The sequence below is a fragment of the Psammomys obesus genome, unplaced genomic scaffold, assembly GCF_907164565.1.
Source record: "Psammomys obesus unplaced genomic scaffold, mPsaObe1.curated_primary_1811, whole genome shotgun sequence".
Taxonomy (NCBI): domain Eukaryota; kingdom Metazoa; phylum Chordata; class Mammalia; order Rodentia; family Muridae; genus Psammomys; species Psammomys obesus.
The window spans coordinates 1,395,371-1,413,763 of record NW_026592636.1 but is presented as its reverse complement, the minus strand read 5'-3'; the positions used below and the strand labels follow the sequence as shown (position 1 = coordinate 1,413,763).

General features: G+C 50.4%; 1 protein-coding gene across 4 annotated transcripts in view; it reads right to left on the bottom strand.

Annotated features, from left to right (window-relative positions):
- Positions 1 to 5,261: 5,261 nt before the first annotated feature.
- Positions 5,262 to 18,393, bottom strand: part of Dhcr7 (7-dehydrocholesterol reductase) — an 18,987-nt gene continuing 5,855 nt past the window's right edge. For all 4 annotated transcript variants that reach the window (XM_055614577.1, XM_055614579.1, XM_055614581.1 and 1 more), the window contains exons 3-9: positions 16,703 to 16,794; positions 14,889 to 15,111; positions 13,182 to 13,272; positions 12,866 to 13,079; positions 10,680 to 10,884; positions 8,604 to 8,735; positions 5,262 to 6,511 (exon numbers count right to left, since the gene is read on the bottom strand). In XM_055614577.1, the coding sequence (XP_055470552.1) occupies positions 6,047 to 6,511; positions 8,604 to 8,735; positions 10,680 to 10,884; positions 12,866 to 13,079; positions 13,182 to 13,272; positions 14,889 to 15,111; positions 16,703 to 16,788 (1,416 nt within the window). In that variant the 5' untranslated portion in view covers positions 16,789 to 16,794 and the 3' untranslated portion in view covers positions 5,262 to 6,046. The remainder of the gene's footprint in view (positions 6,512 to 8,603; positions 8,736 to 10,679; positions 10,885 to 12,865; positions 13,080 to 13,181; positions 13,273 to 14,888; positions 15,112 to 16,702; positions 16,795 to 18,393) is intronic.

Sequence of the window (18,393 nt, the reverse complement as noted above, 5' to 3'; positions counted from 1 at the left end):
AGGCAAGCAGACGGCACAAAACCATTGACTTTTGCTCACAAGAAATCAGAAATTCACCAATCTCACCTGGCTCAGGTGGCTCTGGTCCCTGCTCAAAAGCTGCTGCACCCTGGTGACAGTCTGGGCGTCTGTGGCCTACCCAAAGTAGGTTTATTCAGGATCAGCTGGCCTTGCTTGGAAACATGTTCCTTCCTTCATAAAGAGGGGGCAAGGGGAGGGAGAGAAGGACAGAGGGAGGGAGAAAGAGATTCTAAGAGATTTAAGTGAAGCAACAGGGACATCCAGGCCCAAACCTGAGAGCCTGAAGCAGTGAAGGCTGCTATGAAGCACAACCCCATCAGAAAGATGGCCCCATCCCTTGAACCAAATCATGAAGTCAGTAGAAAGTAGAACTCACTGGTGTCGCTGCAAGGACAGAGTCTCTGGTGTTGTGGGCCTTCCCCTGATGCTAGGACATTTGGACATTGTGACACAGTTGTGACCTCAGGGCCTCACCCAGGCAGGGCCATCAGCTCCTACTTAAAATGACCTTGTGGAAGAAGCTTCTGGATTCACTCTTATTGTATGAGGTTGTGTGGCCCTCTAGATGTCTGTCCTGCTATAGGACCTCAGAGGGAACTAAGGCCTCCATCTGGAATGACAAGGGACCCAAAAGTCAAAGAGACCTAAACTCCTGAAGAAGTGTGCTCTCAGCCCTGAACCCTGGGTTGGTGATCCAGGGCATGATGGGAAATCTCAAGGGATGTGCTACATATAGGAATGAACGAGTAGCTCGTAGAGTGCTTGCCTAGCACGCTGAGGCCCTGGGTTCATTCCACACATGTACCCTCATTCCAGCACTTGGAAGGTTGGAAAGTAGAGGCAGGAGCTACATAGCAAATTGGAGGCCAGGCTAAGCTATTATATCTCACAAAAGAGAGAGGGGGCAGAGAGAGAGAGAGAGAGAGAGAGAGAATTGGGACTTGAAACTAACTGGGCTTCCTCGGAGGCCCTTCAGTATTGCCTTGGTGAGCCAGGACATGGACACGAGGAGCCACAATGGACTAGCTGGGGTCCAGAGATTTTATTTATGTTTAACTGCCCTAAGGTAGCTCAAGGCACTTTGGAAAATGCCATTATTTCTGCAGTCCCAAGTGACAATATCTGCAGTGGATCCTGTCCAAGGCTATGGTTGAAAGAGGCCATAGACAGAGAGCCAGGACCTCATGGCTGAGTGGACACAGTTGTTAGATAACTTGAAGCCAAGTGTGGTGGTTTGAATGAAAGGGACCCCACAGGCCTGTAGGGAGTGGCACCATTAGCAGGTGTGGCCTTGTTAGAAGTTGGTATGGCCTTGTTGGAGGAAATGCGTCACTATGGGGTGGGCTTTGAGGTTTCAAGTGCGCAAGCCAGGCCCAGTGTCACTCTCTCTCCATGTTGCCTTTGGATCCAGATGTAAAACTCTCCACTCCTTCTCCAGCACCATGTCTGCCTGCGTGACACCGTGCTTCCCTCCATGACAACAATGAACTAAACCTCTGAACTGGAAGCCATGCCCCAATTAAATGTTTTCCTTCATAAGAGTTGCTGTGGTCTCAGTGTCTCTTCATAGCAATAGAACCCTGAGACACCAAGGCAAGAAACCAGATGGGGACCAGATGGAAGGATTTTCAAAAGAACTTTCTAGACTGTGGTTCACAATTCATAAAGCCATCGCTAGAAGGATGGGTTGTCTCTCACCCCCCTCTGCCTTTGAATCACCGTCCAAGGTAACAGTCCAAAGCCACCTTGTCATATATCACACTGTCTCTGAGGTGTGGGAGTCGCAGTAAGTCCCACACTGAGCTGGATGATCCCAGCCTGAGCTACCTTGTAAGACTATGGAAGATGACCCTTTGTGGTTGCCATCTCACCTGAAAACGCAACAGGGACAGGGACCCTGCTTCCAGGGCAGCTCATGTGGGTGGGATGCCTCTGCCCTGCCTGTTGAGTGCCCTCGGGACATAGTGGTGGCTCCCCTCAAACCTCATGGGCCCAGAGACCACAGGCTGAAGTACCGTGACCTCCAAGCAGATTCAGATGGAGGCTCCAGGCTCCATCTCGTATTTCTAGTCTACTGGTTCCACACATCAGTGCTCTCCCGGGTGGAGAGCCATTCAGATTACATGATTGCCTGCAGGGCAGGTCTCAGGGTGCCATCTTGAAGGCTGCTGCTGCTGCAGAGTCCACAGCAAGGAGACACAGGAAGGCCCACTGTGGACAGACTTGCCACTAGGGCCAGCATTCCTTCCAGGAACTGCAGCCTGGTTACCCTGCACTGACAAGGGAGTAGGATTAGATCAGGACCTCTCAGTTTCTCAAAGTTCTTTCCTGGTTCCTAGCTCCTGTCCTAGCTCAGCTTTGGGAGAGTTCTCAGCCGGCAGTGCTGTAGCATGCTTGCAAAACAGAACTGTGGCAAGAACAGCCGAGAACGTGGGAGTTGAAAGGCAAAGGGAAAGAGAGGATCTCGATGCCCTAGAGGTGGTGCCTGGGACCTGTGGCTCACACCTGGCTGCCTGACAGTCTGCCTGGGAAGGCAGAGGCCTGGGTGTCACAAAACAAAGCAAAATAAAATTACCCACACCAATGCCAGAAGCAAGACAGCTTTCTGCTAACCAACTGTGGTTTGTGGAGGAGGCTGGCAGGCTTGAATCAAATCATCTTTTTTCTTCATGTGTGTATGGGGAGACATAGATGGACAGACAATCCCAGGTACTGGTCCTCATCTTTCACCTTGTTTGGGACAGGGTTTCCTTGCTGTCTGGTTCACAAGCTTTTGGCTCCCGTTTTGATAGACCCTGGGATTACAGATGCTCTGATACTGCTTTTGGGCATCAGGACTCAGGTCCTCAAGCTTGCCTAGAAAGTATGTCAGCTGCTTAACCTTAAGGTCACCAATTCAACTAGGCTGGCCAGCTGAGGAGCCCCAGCAACCCGCTTATATATTGTCTCCCCAGCTCATACCACCACACCCAGCTTTTCTATGTGGATTCTGAAAATCAGTACTAACGGCTGCATAGCAAGCCCTTTACCAACTGAGCCATCTCCCCAGCCCTCAAAAGCAATTCTTTTTAAACTATTTCAAATGGTCCAGGCATGGTTGCACAGGCCTGTAATCCCAGCACTCAGGGAAGCAGAGGCAGAGGCACGCAGATCCCTGTGAGTTCGAGGCTAGCCCAGTCTACAAAATGAATCCAGGACAGCCAAGCTACACAGAGAAACCCTGTCTCAGAAAACACACACACACAACCAGGGCTGAAGAAATAGCTCAGCAGTTAAGACACACACAACCAGGGGTGGAAGAAACAGCTCAGCAGTTAAGAGGAGTGGCCGCTCTTCCAGAGGGCTAGGGTTCAATTCCCAGTGCCCATCTAGCAGCTCACAACCATCTAATACCTCCAGTTTCAGGGGATCCATTTCCGTCTTCTGGCTTCTAGGCACCAGACAGTTGCTCAGTGCACTTACATATTGGCAAAACACTCAAACATAAAATTAAAAAAATAAGTAAATTTAAAACAACTTTTAAAACCATTTTTAACCCAGAAGCCGGGCAAGCATGGAGGTACAAATCTGTAACCCCAAGACTTAGGGGCTGAGGTGAGAGGATTGCCACAGGTTCTAGGCCAACCCTGAATACATGGGAAACTTTACCTTAAAAAATAAAAACATAAAACCTAAAATTGAAAACAACGTATTATTAACAATGATGGCTCCTGTTCTGTGGGACAGAGCTCGAAACAAATGGCTCTCTGTGGGAGGATTGCCTACACCCTGGCCCAAGTCTCCTGGTCCATCTCTTGCAGTGTGGCTGGAATGCAGACACCCACTTTCAAACCCAGTCTCGGCTCCTCGCCAGGCACATTGTTCAGGGCAAGTTACTTCAAGTCCCTCATCCCCTAGACTCATTTGGCTGAATCCCCCAATGTTGTCACATAAGGTACCTGTAACCAAGGGCTCTCTCAGGGACACAGGTGTGTTGCACTGACTGTGAAGTTAGGTTCTGAGGGTCGGTCAGAAAACAGGTTTGGGGTGTCTTGGAGACACCAGGGTAGAGCTTGTTTCTATCTCCAAAGACCCAGGACAAGTGACCCTTCCAGCCACTCTGAAGGTGCCCATGGCTTCCAACACTCAATCTGTCTAGTCTGTCTGATGCCTGATGAGCTGAGCAGGCTGTCGGGGCAGCTCCACCCAGAGCACAGTTCAGCTGGCCCCACCTTGGAAGATCCATGAAAAGCCTGGGTTGAGGCTGCATTGAGAACCGTGGCTGGCGAGTGGCAGAGGCTGACCCAGTCTACAGTCCTGGGCTCTCTTGCACACTCTTGTCTTGACTCCAGAGAGGAAAGAGTGGATTCATCTGCTGGTGGCAGGATGGGACAGACAGGCCCACGGGCCCACAGTCACCGAATGCCATGTCTGAGTGCACTATGCTCCAAAGCCCAAACTACTGGGCTCCCAGGCTAACACAAACTAGAACCAGAGCCAACTGACAAGCTCTACCAACACGGGAACCCAGGCCTCTTAGCAAATGAGCTTGAAAGTCTGCCTCCAGCAATGCAGGAAGACTGGAACACTGAACTTCAGCCAGTGCACAAATGAGGATGTGAGGCCAACAGAGGGTCACCTATGTAAACTGTATAGCCTTCAGAAGGCAGAGCTAGAGTTCGCATGTGAACAGTGGGACCTGGTATGAGTTTACAGCCACCACAGCCCAGTCCCCCCAAAAGGACTTTTTTCAAGGGAGAGGTGAAGGTGCCTAAAACCCCTTGTGTCCACATTCTCAGACATGCCGGACAGAACACCAACTCGGGCTAGCAGGATTCATGGCTCTCTCCAGGAGCAGCTGTCAATGTTCAACCAGCTCTAACCAGAAGCAGACCAGTTGTGCCCGGGCTGCGGGCACCACTCACCTCTCGTTCATCTTCAGTTCTCCAGAAACTAGGAGTACAGGCCCAGACACATAGCTTCTCCGTTTGTTTGGGGACACTGGCTTCCTGTCACTGGCAGATGGAATGGGCTCACTTCCAACAAGCAAATGATCCAGCCAAGCTCTAGACTAATGGAGGAATTATGGAGGGTTGGGCACAGTTCACCCCAATGCCAAGTAGGATATGAAGCTTTGACAGCAGCCATGCACTGGTTCTATCACTCCCTGGGGTTCGTCTATACCATGCAACACCCCTCACTCCCACCCCCACCCCAAGCCCTGGCACTGGTGAGGCCCATTCAGGAGACAGCACAGTGTGACTCATTCAACAAGACAGATTTAATATAAACAATCATCTCCAAGGCTAAGAGGTTCCTATCTAGTTTTACAGAATACCCTGAGTTTTTTTTTTTTGGGGGGGGGGGGCAGTGTCCCTAATGAGAATGGCTCCCTCCCCACCACCGGAACCCCGGTTAGGAAGGTGTGGCTGAGGCCACTGGCTGGTGATACATTTCTCAGTTGTCTGAGTGAGTCTGTTTACCTCAGAACCAAGTGTCAGGGGTAAACAAGAAGCACCAGGTTAGCCAGGGGCTGTGTAGTGGGCAACGGCTCTGGATATCCCAGATCCCTGCCTGGCATTCCTAGGGTGAAAACAAGAACCTAAACAAAAGCCTTTGTTCTGAATGGCCCTCTGCTGGCCAAGCAACACTGCACATGCCACAGACAAAAATGGGGCCCAGCCCACCATGGCAGAACAGGAAGGGAAGAACATGGCAGAACATTATCTCCCCTTTACCAGGAGGGCCCAATCCTGGGAGACATCTGGTAAGCCTAAGCCATCTGCACAGAACAGATGGTGGGCTCCCAACAGAGACAGACTTGAAAGTCCTCTGCCCTCAGGATGCTAAACAGAGAAAACAAGTCATTCTGCTGGGGGCTCAATGTGAACTCTACTCTCTAGCTGCTGCCAGGGGGACACTGTGGGGCACCAGGCTCTCCATTCAACAGATGAGCAAACTGAGGCCCAAGCATGGGAAAGGTGGGATGCCATGTGTGCAACTCCACGCAATCAACAGAGCCTCCCTGTGCTTCCCAGGATGGCCCTCAGAAGATTCCCGGCACCAGGCGGTAGGGCACGGCGGCTGTGTAGCGCTCCCAGTCATGGCCATACTTGTTGGCACATCGGTGTTCATCACGGAGGCAGCGGTGGATGAGCAGGATAGTCATGTAGATGATGTAGAAGTAGGGAAGGAGGTGGCCGCCACCACAAGCCAGGCAGTAGGCGAGGCTGCCCATCAGGTCACCGGTATAGTTGAAGTGGCGAGCCACACCCCAGAAGCCTGAAACCAACAGCTTGCTGTGGTGCTTCTGCCCATCGGCTGATGTGTAAGAGCACTCGATGGCCTTGGGCTTCTTGCCCCAAATGAGGCAACGCCCATCTGTCCTGCGGAACAGGTCCTTCTGATGGTTGGTCATCCGGAAGATGTAGTAACCAACCAGGCCGAGCAGCAGGGTGCCCAGGGCGTGGGGGGTGGAAAGCTGCACAGGGTGGTACACCAAGTACAGGCCCTGTGGGAAGAGGAGGTAGGGGAGAAAGGTGAAGGGGTGGCCCCCTCGCAGAGCAGAGGGAGCATCAGTGACGGCTAAGAAAACCCTGGCCCAGCCCCAGACACAGGTCACATTGGTTTCCTTTTCTGTGGAGTAAGATCCATGAGGCCAGACATGGAGGCACACATCTGTAACCCCAGCACTCGCTACAAGTTCAGGACATGCTTGGATGATTAACTGAAACTCATCTGACCTCGTTTCAAAAGATAAGAAGAGAGGGAGGAAGAGGTGGCTCAGTGATAGAGGAAGAGATAAGGAGGGGAGAGGCAAGCAGGAGGAAAACAGGCTGAATACACTCAGGCCCCTGAACACTCTCCCTGATACAGGCTGGACCGCTTTGTGAGCCACTTGACTGACTACGCTCTGCAGCTGCTTCCTCTTCTGTGTGCCATGAAGATAGCCATGTGTGCATCATCCTAAGATCTAAAAACTGATGCTGGATCACCAGCGGTTGGAGCTGGTAAATCATATACTGTTATGCAAAAGTAAACCACGTAGCACATGAAAAGATAATCTGAATATACAGTGATGACAGCTGATTTTATTTATCAACTTGGGTAGACCACAGTACGCATATCTGGCCAACCGCAAATGTGTGGATGAGACTAACATTTGTTTGTTCGGTTGGTTGGTTTTTTGTTTTGTTATTTTTTCAAGACAGGGTTTCTCTGTGTAGCCTTGGCTGTCCTGGACTCACATTGTAGACCAGGCTGACCTCGAACTCACAGAGAGCTGCCTGCCTCTGCCTCCTCAAAGAGTGCTGGGATTATAGGCATGTACCACTGCGCCCAGCCTGTGTGCACCTATTTGTGTGTGCATGCATGTGCACCTGAGCACTCTTGAAGCAACCAGAGGAAAAAAAAGTGTTGGCTGTCTGCCTTTGTCACTCTTCACCTACTCCTTTGGGGCTGGGTCTTGTCCTGAACCTGGCGCTCAAGTTTTCTTGGGTAGGTTAGAAGCTAAGAAGGCTGTCTGTGTTAGGGTTACAGGCATGCATGGGGCTTCCCAGTTTGTTCTCTGGGTGTTGGGATCTGAACTCGGCCCTCCTCTTGGTATAGCACATACTCTTTTGGTTTCTGTTTTTTTTAAGACAAGGTCTGTGAAGCCATCACTCTGTAGACCAGGCTGTCCTTGAACTCAGAGAGAGATCCATCTGCTTCTCTTTGCCCCGACAAGAACTGGAGCTAAAGGTGTGCGCCACCGCAGCTCCGAAGCACACACTCTTAAAACCCCTGAGGTTATCTCTCAGCTGAGATTAACATTTAGATAAGCACTGAGTAAAGCAGCTAATTCCCAGTGTGGGCGAGCCTGTTCTCTTACATTAAGAACAACCTCCCTTGGGAAAAGGGAGTGTCGCCAGGAGGCAGTCTTCTACCGGAACTGCAACAGCACTCCTGTCTGGGCTCTCAGGCCCCCACTGAAAGCTTGAGACCTACCAAGCTCCACTACCATCCCCCTCCTGCTGATTCTGCTTGAGAGACCCCAAATACAAATACAGAGTGAAGAGTATGTCTGTATACATACATTGCATAGCCACACAGCTGTGCCTCGGGACACAAAGGCCAGGTTTCAGGATGCCCTCCATGTGAGACAGGCGTATAGACAGGTGTGATGGCTGTCTATAATTCCAGCATCCAGGCTGAGGCAGGAGGGTCACAAGCTGAAGGCCAGCCTTGCTGGAGGTGAATGCCAGCCAGCCCTCCAAGCCGTATGTGGAATGACTTTGCTGAGCCGTGGCCATGTATATGTTAAGGAGGGCAAGGCTGGGCTATGCCCGGTGTGTTAAATGCACTTTCTCCTTTTGGTACTTTCAGTGTAGGATGGATGGAGCGGGAACCAAATCCCATGATGGGTCAAGGATATCTGTGATACAAGATATCTGTGATACAAGCTTTCCCCTCTTGGGTGAAGACACTGGTCCAGTGATCGCCAAGGACTAACACCTTGGAAGCCCAGCATGTGTGTCTGCTCAAGGTCATCCAGGAGCAACTGGAGACCACATAGCCAGTGCCCATGAGGCTGGTCACTGTGTCCCACTACCCTTGCTCCTCACCTGCAGTGTGTAGAGATAGGGCAGCCACACACAATCTCCCCAGCCCAGGTACCACCCAAAGTGGTCGTGGCAGATATCAATGGTCTTCAGGTACCAGGTTTCATTCCAGAAGAAGTCTACCACATAGATGGCCTGTAAGACGGAGCCAACACTGTCAGCACCACAGGCCCATGCAGAGGAGGGATGGGGAACGGGCAGTTGGAACTCGAAGTAACTTAAGTTGCTGGGGGGCTGGGAACATTAGAGGGCTGGGGAGGGGGGCTATTGTCCATCAGAAGGAAGGGCTCCCAGCTGTAGCTCCCACAGGTGACATGAGCTGTGGAGCTCAGAGCAGACATGACTCAGGATGGAAGGGCTCAAGGACCGTCTCTGGAAAGTTGGCCCTGAGTACCATGGCAGACACCAACATAGACATCCACAGGGGAAATGTCACAGCTTTGGCCCATCAGCTACCCCTCAGCACCATGACACACACGAGGTGTCCAAGGAGACTAAGGTCCATTCACAGAGATGGGCAAAAGCAAAGACCCTGCTTGTCGCTTCCCACCTCAAGGAAACCTACACGGGGCCATAAGCTGTGACTAAGGCTGGGATATAGCAAGAGAATCTTCCAGAGACTTCTGACTCATCACCATGGTGTTAGCCACAGTTGCATAAGGCAAAGATTGAGCACCCTGCCTGAGACGGTCCCTTATAAAAAGGGAGTGGCACCTCACACAGGCACACTGGGATTTGCCTATAACACCTACACACAGTCCCAGCTTACTGAGCCTTGGCTGTGTCAGGAAGCCGGCCTGCAGAGCCTGGACCCCAGTGCTCTGTGAAAAAGCAGGTCTCTTCTCCATCCATCTGTATGCCCTAGCACAGAAGCAGCTTCTGGAGGATCACAGAGAAGACTCCTCCCAGAGGCCATGGTCCTGGCATATCACTGGCTCCTCAGGTCCACAGGTCCGAATGACCAGAGCTGGTATGAGGCCGGGACTTCACCCATCCAGTCCTGTCCCCACAGTCTGGCCCCACCCCTGCACACATTCAGCCAGCCTGAGCTGTGCTCATGGCCTCCTCATCTGCAGTCACTCTCCCTTGGCACCCTGCAGTCCTGCTGGACCCACCAGACACAGGCCACATCCCAGCATCACCCGGCATTTGCTCTCACTGCTTTGTTGTTGTTAGCACTCGGGTTTTTCTTTTCTTTTGCACGTGTGTGTGGTACATGTGTGTGGGCACATAAACGTGGGTGCACGTGTCTACATGTGCGAGTACATATAGAGGCCACAGGTTGAAGTCTTCGGCCTTCTTCACTACGGCAAGGATTCTCAATCAAATGCAGAACTCACTGATACGGCTAGTCTCGATGGTCATCCTGCTCTGAGGATCATCTACCCGCCTCTGCCTTCTGAGGCTACTATTGCACCAGGCCCACCCACCACTTACACGGGTTCTGGGAATCCGAGCTTTGGCTTTCATGCTTTCAGGGCAAGCACGTTCACCACAGAACCATCACCTCCCGAGTCTCATTGCTGTTCTCCACATAGAGTCTCACCCCACAATGCAGGCTGCTCTCAAAGGCAGCATGTAACTCCCAGATAGTCCTGAACTCACAACAACCCTGCTCCAGCCTCCTGAGTGATAACTGCTTTTAACAGAAGGTTGGAAACCTCCCAAAGGGCTTCCACCTTGGCCCCACCTGGCCACAAGCTTCCTAGTTCTGTCTGCTCAGGACAGAGGACCTTCCTCTGTGTCTCAACTTCTCCCTCTGTACGGACTACAAAGGCCACTCCTTGTGTCTGTGGCTCGCCTACTCCCTCTCTTCTCTAGCTGGTTACAGAGGTCCATGAAACTCTGAGATGCCATCTGAGGGCGGTGCCTAAGGGCGTGCTCCCTGGACCAGCCAGACTGCGTGGTGTCTGCCTTGTCCCTCCGGAGGCTGGCGCAGTGACACCTATGGAACCGTAGATTTTCACAATGTGCTCGCTGTGACCTGGGAGGCCCAGCTCTGAATAAGATGGCATGCTGGGAACACCACCCAGCAGGTGTGGTGGTCCACCCTCCCTTGCTGCAAGCACACTAAGTTACCTGCAAGACATTGACCAAAATCATGGAGTTGGTCACATGCCCATAAAGCTCCTGCTGCTTGGCAGCAAAAGACAGGTTGATAAGGGTCCAGGCCACAATCCCCGGGCGTCCATTGAAGAAAAGCTTGAAATCAAACCACTCTCCGATACGGGGGTTGAACTCAATGCCCATCATATAGTTGTAGAAGAAATTGCCTGTGAATTTGCTTAAAAACATCAACAGAAGACACATTAAAAATTTGTTTCAGAGCAGCCAAGTGTGGTGGCGCACGCCTTTGATACCAGCCCTCGGGAGACAGAGACAGGCAGATTACTGTGAGTTTGAGACCAGCCTGGCCTACAAAGGCTACAGAGAAACCCTGTCTCAAAAAAATAAAAAATTAAAAAATTAAAAAAACAAAACAAAACTTGTTTCAGATATGCGTATGGGTATTTTACCCACATGCTCGTCTGTGCACCATGTGTGTGCATGCCGTCAGAGGCCAGAGGAGGGAATTGGATCCCCTGGATCTGGAGTTACAGATACAGACACTTGTGAGCTGCTATGTGAGTGCTAGGAATTGAACCCAGGTCCTCTCCAAGAGCAGCCAGTTCTCTTAACCCATAAGCCATATCCCCCACCCTCCCAAGGCACATTAAATCAGCTAGCATATCTTCCACATGCGGCTCATCTAGCTCTGTGGACACCAGTGTTCAGGTGCTGGCAAGGGAAGGAAGCAGCCTGGCTGCAGCCATGACCATAAAGTGTCCACGCAAGAGAAAGCACAGCGGCCCCCGCCCTCAGACCCATATCTGCGTTCCTTCTCACTCAGAGCGCACTGTGCTCAGCAGAGACACGAAACACAGGGACACGTGGATTAAGTAGCACGTGGCCTGTGCTCACAGCCTAAGCTCCAGGGCCCATGTTTCTCCCTATTCCACAGGTTCAGTGACCACTCATGGTCTTGGTCACTTGACCCCACAGCAGACATTCATCCCACATTGGGGTCGAGAATGAGCTGAGATACCCTTCCTAGGTATAGCCTTCTGTGCATGCAGAGGGATTATTGCTAGCTAGGTTCTCCCGCCTAGTTCCGACAGTCAGGCTAAATAGAAAGAACCAAACATAACTATATCTACAAAAGCAGCAACAGCTCTGGGAGCCTCAAAAGGCAGCAGGGAAGTCATCTGCAGCACAGGGTAGCACAAGCCACACAGCATCCTCACCTGAGGCTGGTTCCCCAAAGCTAAAACCAGCAGCCAATGTTCCATTTTCATCTGCATCCGAGGTCAAAATTAAGAACTTGAGAAGAGCTCGCCAATTATCTGTTAATGGGTGAGCAGGTGGATGGATGGGTATACAGTAGGTAGATGGATGGGTAAATAGAGAGATGAGTGCATGGGTGGGGGTGGGTAGACGGATAGGTGGATAGGTGGATGGGTAGATGGGTAGATAGGCAGGTAGGTAGATGGAGAAGTGGATGGATGGGTGTATGGCAGGTAGATGGATGGATGGATGGAAGGGTTGGTGGATAGGTTGATGAATGTGTAGAGAGGTGTATGGGTGGGCATGTGGTAGGTGAATGGATGATTACATCAGTGGATGGTGAGTGGTTATGTAGGTGGATGAGTAGACAGATTTAAGGGAAATGGGTGGGTGGATAGAAGAATGAGTAGATGATGGATATGTGGGTGGGCAAATAGGTAGATGGACAGAGAGGTGGATGGGGAGAAGAATGAGTAAACAAATGGATAAGTGGGTGGATAGATGGATGGATGGATGGATTGTCAGATGAGTGGATGGGTAGATAAGTAAATGGCTGGGCAGGCAGATAGGATGGATCTGGACAGCTGACCTCCAACCCCAAGATTCCATGAGAATGCTGTGAGCAAACAGCAGCTCTCCCGGAAAAGCAGCTATGGTAAAGCTGATGAGATAGCAGGATTCTTTACTAAGACTGTTTCACAAGAAATAATCCAAAGAAAAAGGTAGTATCTACCTCCTCCTCAGCCAGAAGTTGTCCTTCTGGTTTAACTGCTCCCATGGCAGCCTTGGCTACCTCTGACAGTTCTTCCTAAAGCAAGAAAATCCAAGCATCCAAAAGGCTGATCCCAAATCTCAGGGTTTCCCAATGTTCTATGCCAGGGAGCAGACGGCCCTGGGTGGAAGTATCCACTCTAAGCTCAACCAGCTCCTAAGGAACTTACCAGTCTTTGGCACTGGTCGGGAACAGGTAGCCCTTGATCATTGCGAATGTGGACACAAGATAGCCCAGAATGTTGGCACACCATAGCAGTGGGATCCAGTTGTCAAAGATGATGGTAGGGGAGAACCAGGAGAGGAGGTAAGCGTTCACAAACCAGAGGAGGTGGGTAATGAGCCAGGCTTGCAGCCCATTCACCTCATACTTGTTGACAACCCCTGCAGAGGGAGAATCAAACAGAGCACGCTCGTTGGATCACCTAACCTGAATCGGCGTGTGAGGGCAGCTCCAGAACACAGAGCGGCCGGGCCAGGCGTTACCTGCTGGAGTTATGGCACCTTCCTGGATGCCTCCAATGTAGCCTGGCAGAAATCTGTGGCAGACGTCAGGAAGCCAGGAGTAAAGCAACGCCTGAAACAGAATTTTAGGCGGAAAGATCTACAGATTGAGCAGCAGCTCACAACTGTAACTCCAGAGTTCTGACGTTTTCATACTGATATACATGCAGGCAAAATATCAGTGTACATAAAATAAAAACAAATAATGATTTCAAAGCCTGTCTTTTAAAAAAATAATAAAAGCACTGAGATGTGACCACATCCCATCAAGCCCACCCTTCCAACATCACGGTTCAGTCGTGTAACAGGTTCACAAGAGCAGGCAACTGTCACCGCAGTCTGATCCTAGAACACTACCAAAGGGAACCCTATGATGGAAAGAGAGCACTTGGCGGTAAGAGCAACCGCTGCTCATCCAGAGGACATGGGTTCAGTTCTCAGCACCAGCACCCACATGGTGCTCACAACTGTCTGTAACTCCAGTTCCAGGGGATCCTAAGCCCTCTTCTGGCCTCCACTGGGTACTGTAAGCTCACAGTGCATATACATATGTGCAGAAAAAAACACTCACACACATAAAATAAATAAATCATCAAAAAATATTTTTTTTAAGTCAGGCAGTGGTGGCACACACCTTTAATCCCAGCATTGGGGAGACAGAGGCCAGTGGATCTCTGTGAGTTCGAGGCCAGCCTGGTCTATAAAATGAGCTCTAAGACAGTCAAGGCTATACAAAGAAATCCTGTCTTGAAGTGTATTCCCACCACCCCACTGCCCTTTTTTTTTTTTTTTTTTTTTTTTTTTAATTTAAAAAGGGGAAAGCCCTATTCCCATAGTCAACCACTTCTCATCCTTCTCCTGCAGTCCCTGGCAGCCACCAATCTTCCTGGCCTGTGAATTTCACATAAATGGAATTGCTCCAGTTGGTCTTGGCATCTTCTGCTTGGTAGCCATTTCCAACACTGGCCCACCTGCCCCACAGCTCATCCTTTCTACAGTCTAAGGGCATTCTATTTATGCACAGACCATGTGCTGCTGATCCTGTCCTCTACTGCACAGCTGGGCTGTTCCCGTGCCTTAGCTATCATGACTCATGCTATCCTTCTCAGCCAGAGGACCAGGGTAATGAAAAGGAGGTGGACCCTGGAGGACAAAACTTTGGAACCTGGGAGAGACAAGCATCAATGCAAAATTCTGCCTGGGAAAAAACAAGGTGACCTGATTCCCAGGTGGTTCCCTAACCTGTCCTGGCTATAGGCTTACATCGTGTCCAATATCTAACCCGTGAAGGTTGATTCTCCCTGGTAACGTCCTAGTTTTCAGGCTGAGAGGTTGTATCACAGGCAAAGACACCCCTGATTAGGACTATCTGGCAACCTGCAGAAGCCATAGAGTCTAAGACACCGCCTCCCAGGGGTTACTGTGAAAGAGATTCTAACTGTGTATAGGGACTCCCTCAGATACTGTATGCTCTCCCATGCAATCATCACCCAGTAGGGCATGCTGCTGTGCTACAGCCAGGTGCTGGAAACCAAGAAGGATACAATGTGACACAGAGATGCTTCCTGAGACTGTTGCATCCCGAGAATGTGAGGTCACTCTGAGTCAGACGCCTGCATCCCAGACAAGACCCTGGCAGCGGGACCCCTTCCCCATCCACCGCGCCCGGCCCCAAGGCAGAGGACTGACCTGGAAGCTGACCCACAAGGTGTACAGTAGGGCAGCTTTAGCTGTCACAGGTGGTGTCTTGGCCCAGATGTCTGCCAGACTAATATGGCCTGTAGCCATGTCCAGCACAGGAGCGATCAGCGAGCAGCTGTACTGGTCACATGCCATGATGAAGTAGTACACAATAAATGGTGCGAACAGCAGCAAGAAGATAACGCTGGCCAGAGAGAACCAGTCCACTTCCCTGAGAGAAGGACAGAGGACAGTCACCACGAAGCCTCCCGTTCTCAAAGCCCACAGGGGGCTTACACACTCCCTTCTGTCCACTCCCATCCCTCAAGCCCCACGCAGGACTCTGAGATTCCCTTTTGTCTGTCTGAGGCCAGGCTGGGGTACCTAAGACATTCCTTCTGTAGTGAGAATTTGGGTTTCTTAAAAAAAAAAAAAAAAAAAAAAACTTATGAGAATATGTGTGGGATCTCAGGCTGCTTCAGATTGTCCACAGCAGCTAACTATGTGTCTCGTGCTCTAGTAGGGGCATGATTTTGCCAGCTGAGGATAGTTTATGTTTGGAATTCTGGGAACTTTTCAGGGGGGATAAATGCCAGAGCCCCAAGAGGGGCTGCGAGTGCTCCAAAGAAGAAGGTGTCTGCTACTTCCTCCCCTTCTGCTCCTGCTGCTGTTCTTACGGTTTGTCAAACGGTCGTAAGAAAAGAGCAAAGAGATAAGAAAAAGAAGTTGGAAATATCCTGACTACGAAGATTGGACTTGCCACCTAGGAACCCAACAGCCCTAGTAAGCAGGAAGTAGTCTAAGGAGAACTATGCCCAACCCCTTCCCCCTCTAATCTTCTTTCTCTCCTACTTAGCAGTGGGAGGTAGGAGGGATTAGGCTGGAATAAAGGTTGGATGGGAGATAGAGATATAAGAACCCAATAAAACAGACCAAAATATAGACCAACATCCTTTCATCCCTCTGAGACTCTCTTCTGTTCCTTGAGCCCCACAGGGGTCTCTGACATGCTCTCCAATTCCCCCCAGGCCACATGGGGGTCTCTAAGGTGTCCTCCCAAGTGTGGGACTTTCCTTCACACCAGTTAGAACCTGGTGGGAAAGGATATCAGTTCAGAAATCCCTCCAGCCAAGGCAGATCACTTATGCTGCTCCTGTGTCACAGATAGGTGTCCTATCTGTGACCACCAACAAAAAAAACCCAGAGACCAGAACATGAGTGCAGAGGGTTCCTCACGACCCTCAAGGCCAGTAGCTCCCAGAGTTCTCACCCAGGGAGGACACTTACCACACAAAGGACTCACATTGCTCAATGGCAGAGAGCACATGACACCAAGCCAGGGCTCCTGGGTTGGTGGCAGGGCTCCAAATGACCCTTAGGCCATCTGGATGGCCTGGAGTCCTGGCAGGGTAAGACGGAGGAGAGTCCCACACCTACCTTCAGTTGACAAGTTGCATAAAAAAAATATAAGCATCTGAAAACAGCGAGTTACCTTCAGGCCATGAGTATGGGGTTCTTATAAATCCCCTCCTTAAGATATCTCAGGAGATATACACATACATTTCTCAATACAAAAAAGCAGCAACAGAAGAAGTCAGAAATGAGACCATTTTTAGCACCAAGCACTTCAGACAAAGGACAGCTTGCCCAAAATGGTTTCTAGGCTCTTCTTTCCAATCTTTTATTTTGTGGAATGGGAAACAGCTTACCTTTCATTTGTCTTTAAAATAATAATTTATTTTCTATGTCCATAACATCCCTGAGGCTGAGACCTTTGAGAGTCCACTTTACCCTCCAGCTAGTAAAACAGGTGAGCTCCTTACCAGGCGCGGCCCCATTGGCCTTGAGCTTCAGCCTTGCCATTGGGACTCTTGGATTTGGGAATGTTGTGCTGGGATTTCGAAGACATCAGGTCCTGAGGAAAAGAGAGAGGCTCAGATCCTCCCAGAAAACTAGAGCCCGCCAGGACTCAAGTACTGACTTTGTAGCCTTCTCAGCACCTGATCACCCATGACAGATTCCAGAAAGGGAAAAGAATGGGTTTAGGCTCCTTCCTAAGCCTGCACTTCTTCCCATTGGCCTTCCCACCTCTGACCTTGCTCAGTATTTAATATCCTTCCCAACCATGACAGAAGCAGACACTTGCTCCCTGCTCCTCCAGACCTCAGGAACCTGCACCTTATTTTTATATGGCTTTCAGCCTTCCTGGTAGCACCCACTACTTCCTCTGCTCTGAGCAAGTTTGCCAATGTTCTTGTCCGGTCCCCTCCTCAGCAGACTGCGGCCAGCTAATGGCAAGTGGTTTCCCTCCAGCGTGACCTGTTCCTTTAGCTTCTGAATCCCTCTGCTCACTGTGCAGGCATGTTTTGTCTGTGTACTGCCCATCTCCCGTAAGTAGAAGGCAGCTCCCTATTCATCCCTCCACCGCTAGGACCTAGAATGGTACCTCTGGGGACACTTCATAGACAAGCTCTTCAGGTGTCTCCCCTACCTCAACACTTCCCCCTGCACCTCCAAAACAAAACAAGCTTGTAAAATTTTTAGACATCAGAGATTTTAAAATGACACCTTAAAATTTCTGAGGAGAGGGGCAGTGAAGAAGGCTCAGTAAAGTATTCACTGTGCAAGCATGAGGACCTGAGTTCAATTCCCAGCACCAATGTTAAAAAAAAAAAAAAAAAAAAGCCAGGCTCAGTAGCACAAGCCTTGCAATCCCAGTAATACAAAGGAAGCAGGCAAGAGCACCCCTGGAGCTGTCTGGCAAGCAGCCTAGCCAACTCTGCCAGCTGCAAGTTTAGCAAGAGATGCTATCTCAAAAGCTAAGATGGAGAGCCAGTGAAGAGGATGCAATATCCAAATGCACAGACGCACACACATACACACGTTCATCATCAGTGAAACCAGGATTAAGGGCCATAGCAGGGCTGGCAGAATTGCTCAACAGGTTAGGATACCTGCCACCAAATCTGACAACCTGAGTTTGATCCCTGAGACTACATGGCAGAGGAAAAGCAATTCCCAAAAGTTGTCTTCTGACCCCCACTCACACAATCCATGCTGTAAGTTCGCCCTCCCACATACGTAACATACACAAAATACACAGAAAGAATACATGGAGAATGAAAAGGGGGCGAGGGAGAGAGCTCTGCCTCGAAGAGGCCTTTGCTTTCCAGCACTTCTAGCCTCAGAACCCGTGCTGCCTGGATAGATCAGCCTGCTTCTGACGGCCCCAGCCCCCAGAAGCAGTCACATTGCTTCTTGCCCAGCAGCACAGTACTGTACATTGACACGTACACTTGGTGAATGGCCCCATTTGCAGTCCCATACAACTGCCAAAGGTTCCGCCATCTCCCCAATCTCTGGTGCCTACACTCATCACAATAAACCCTCTGCCACGTGCTCACATACCTTCCAAGAGGCTCAGCTGAAGGGACTGTCATTTATCTTGCCCTGACTCATAGATAAGAATATAAATCTTGGCACCAACACTGCTTTTCTGATAATCTAACAAGCT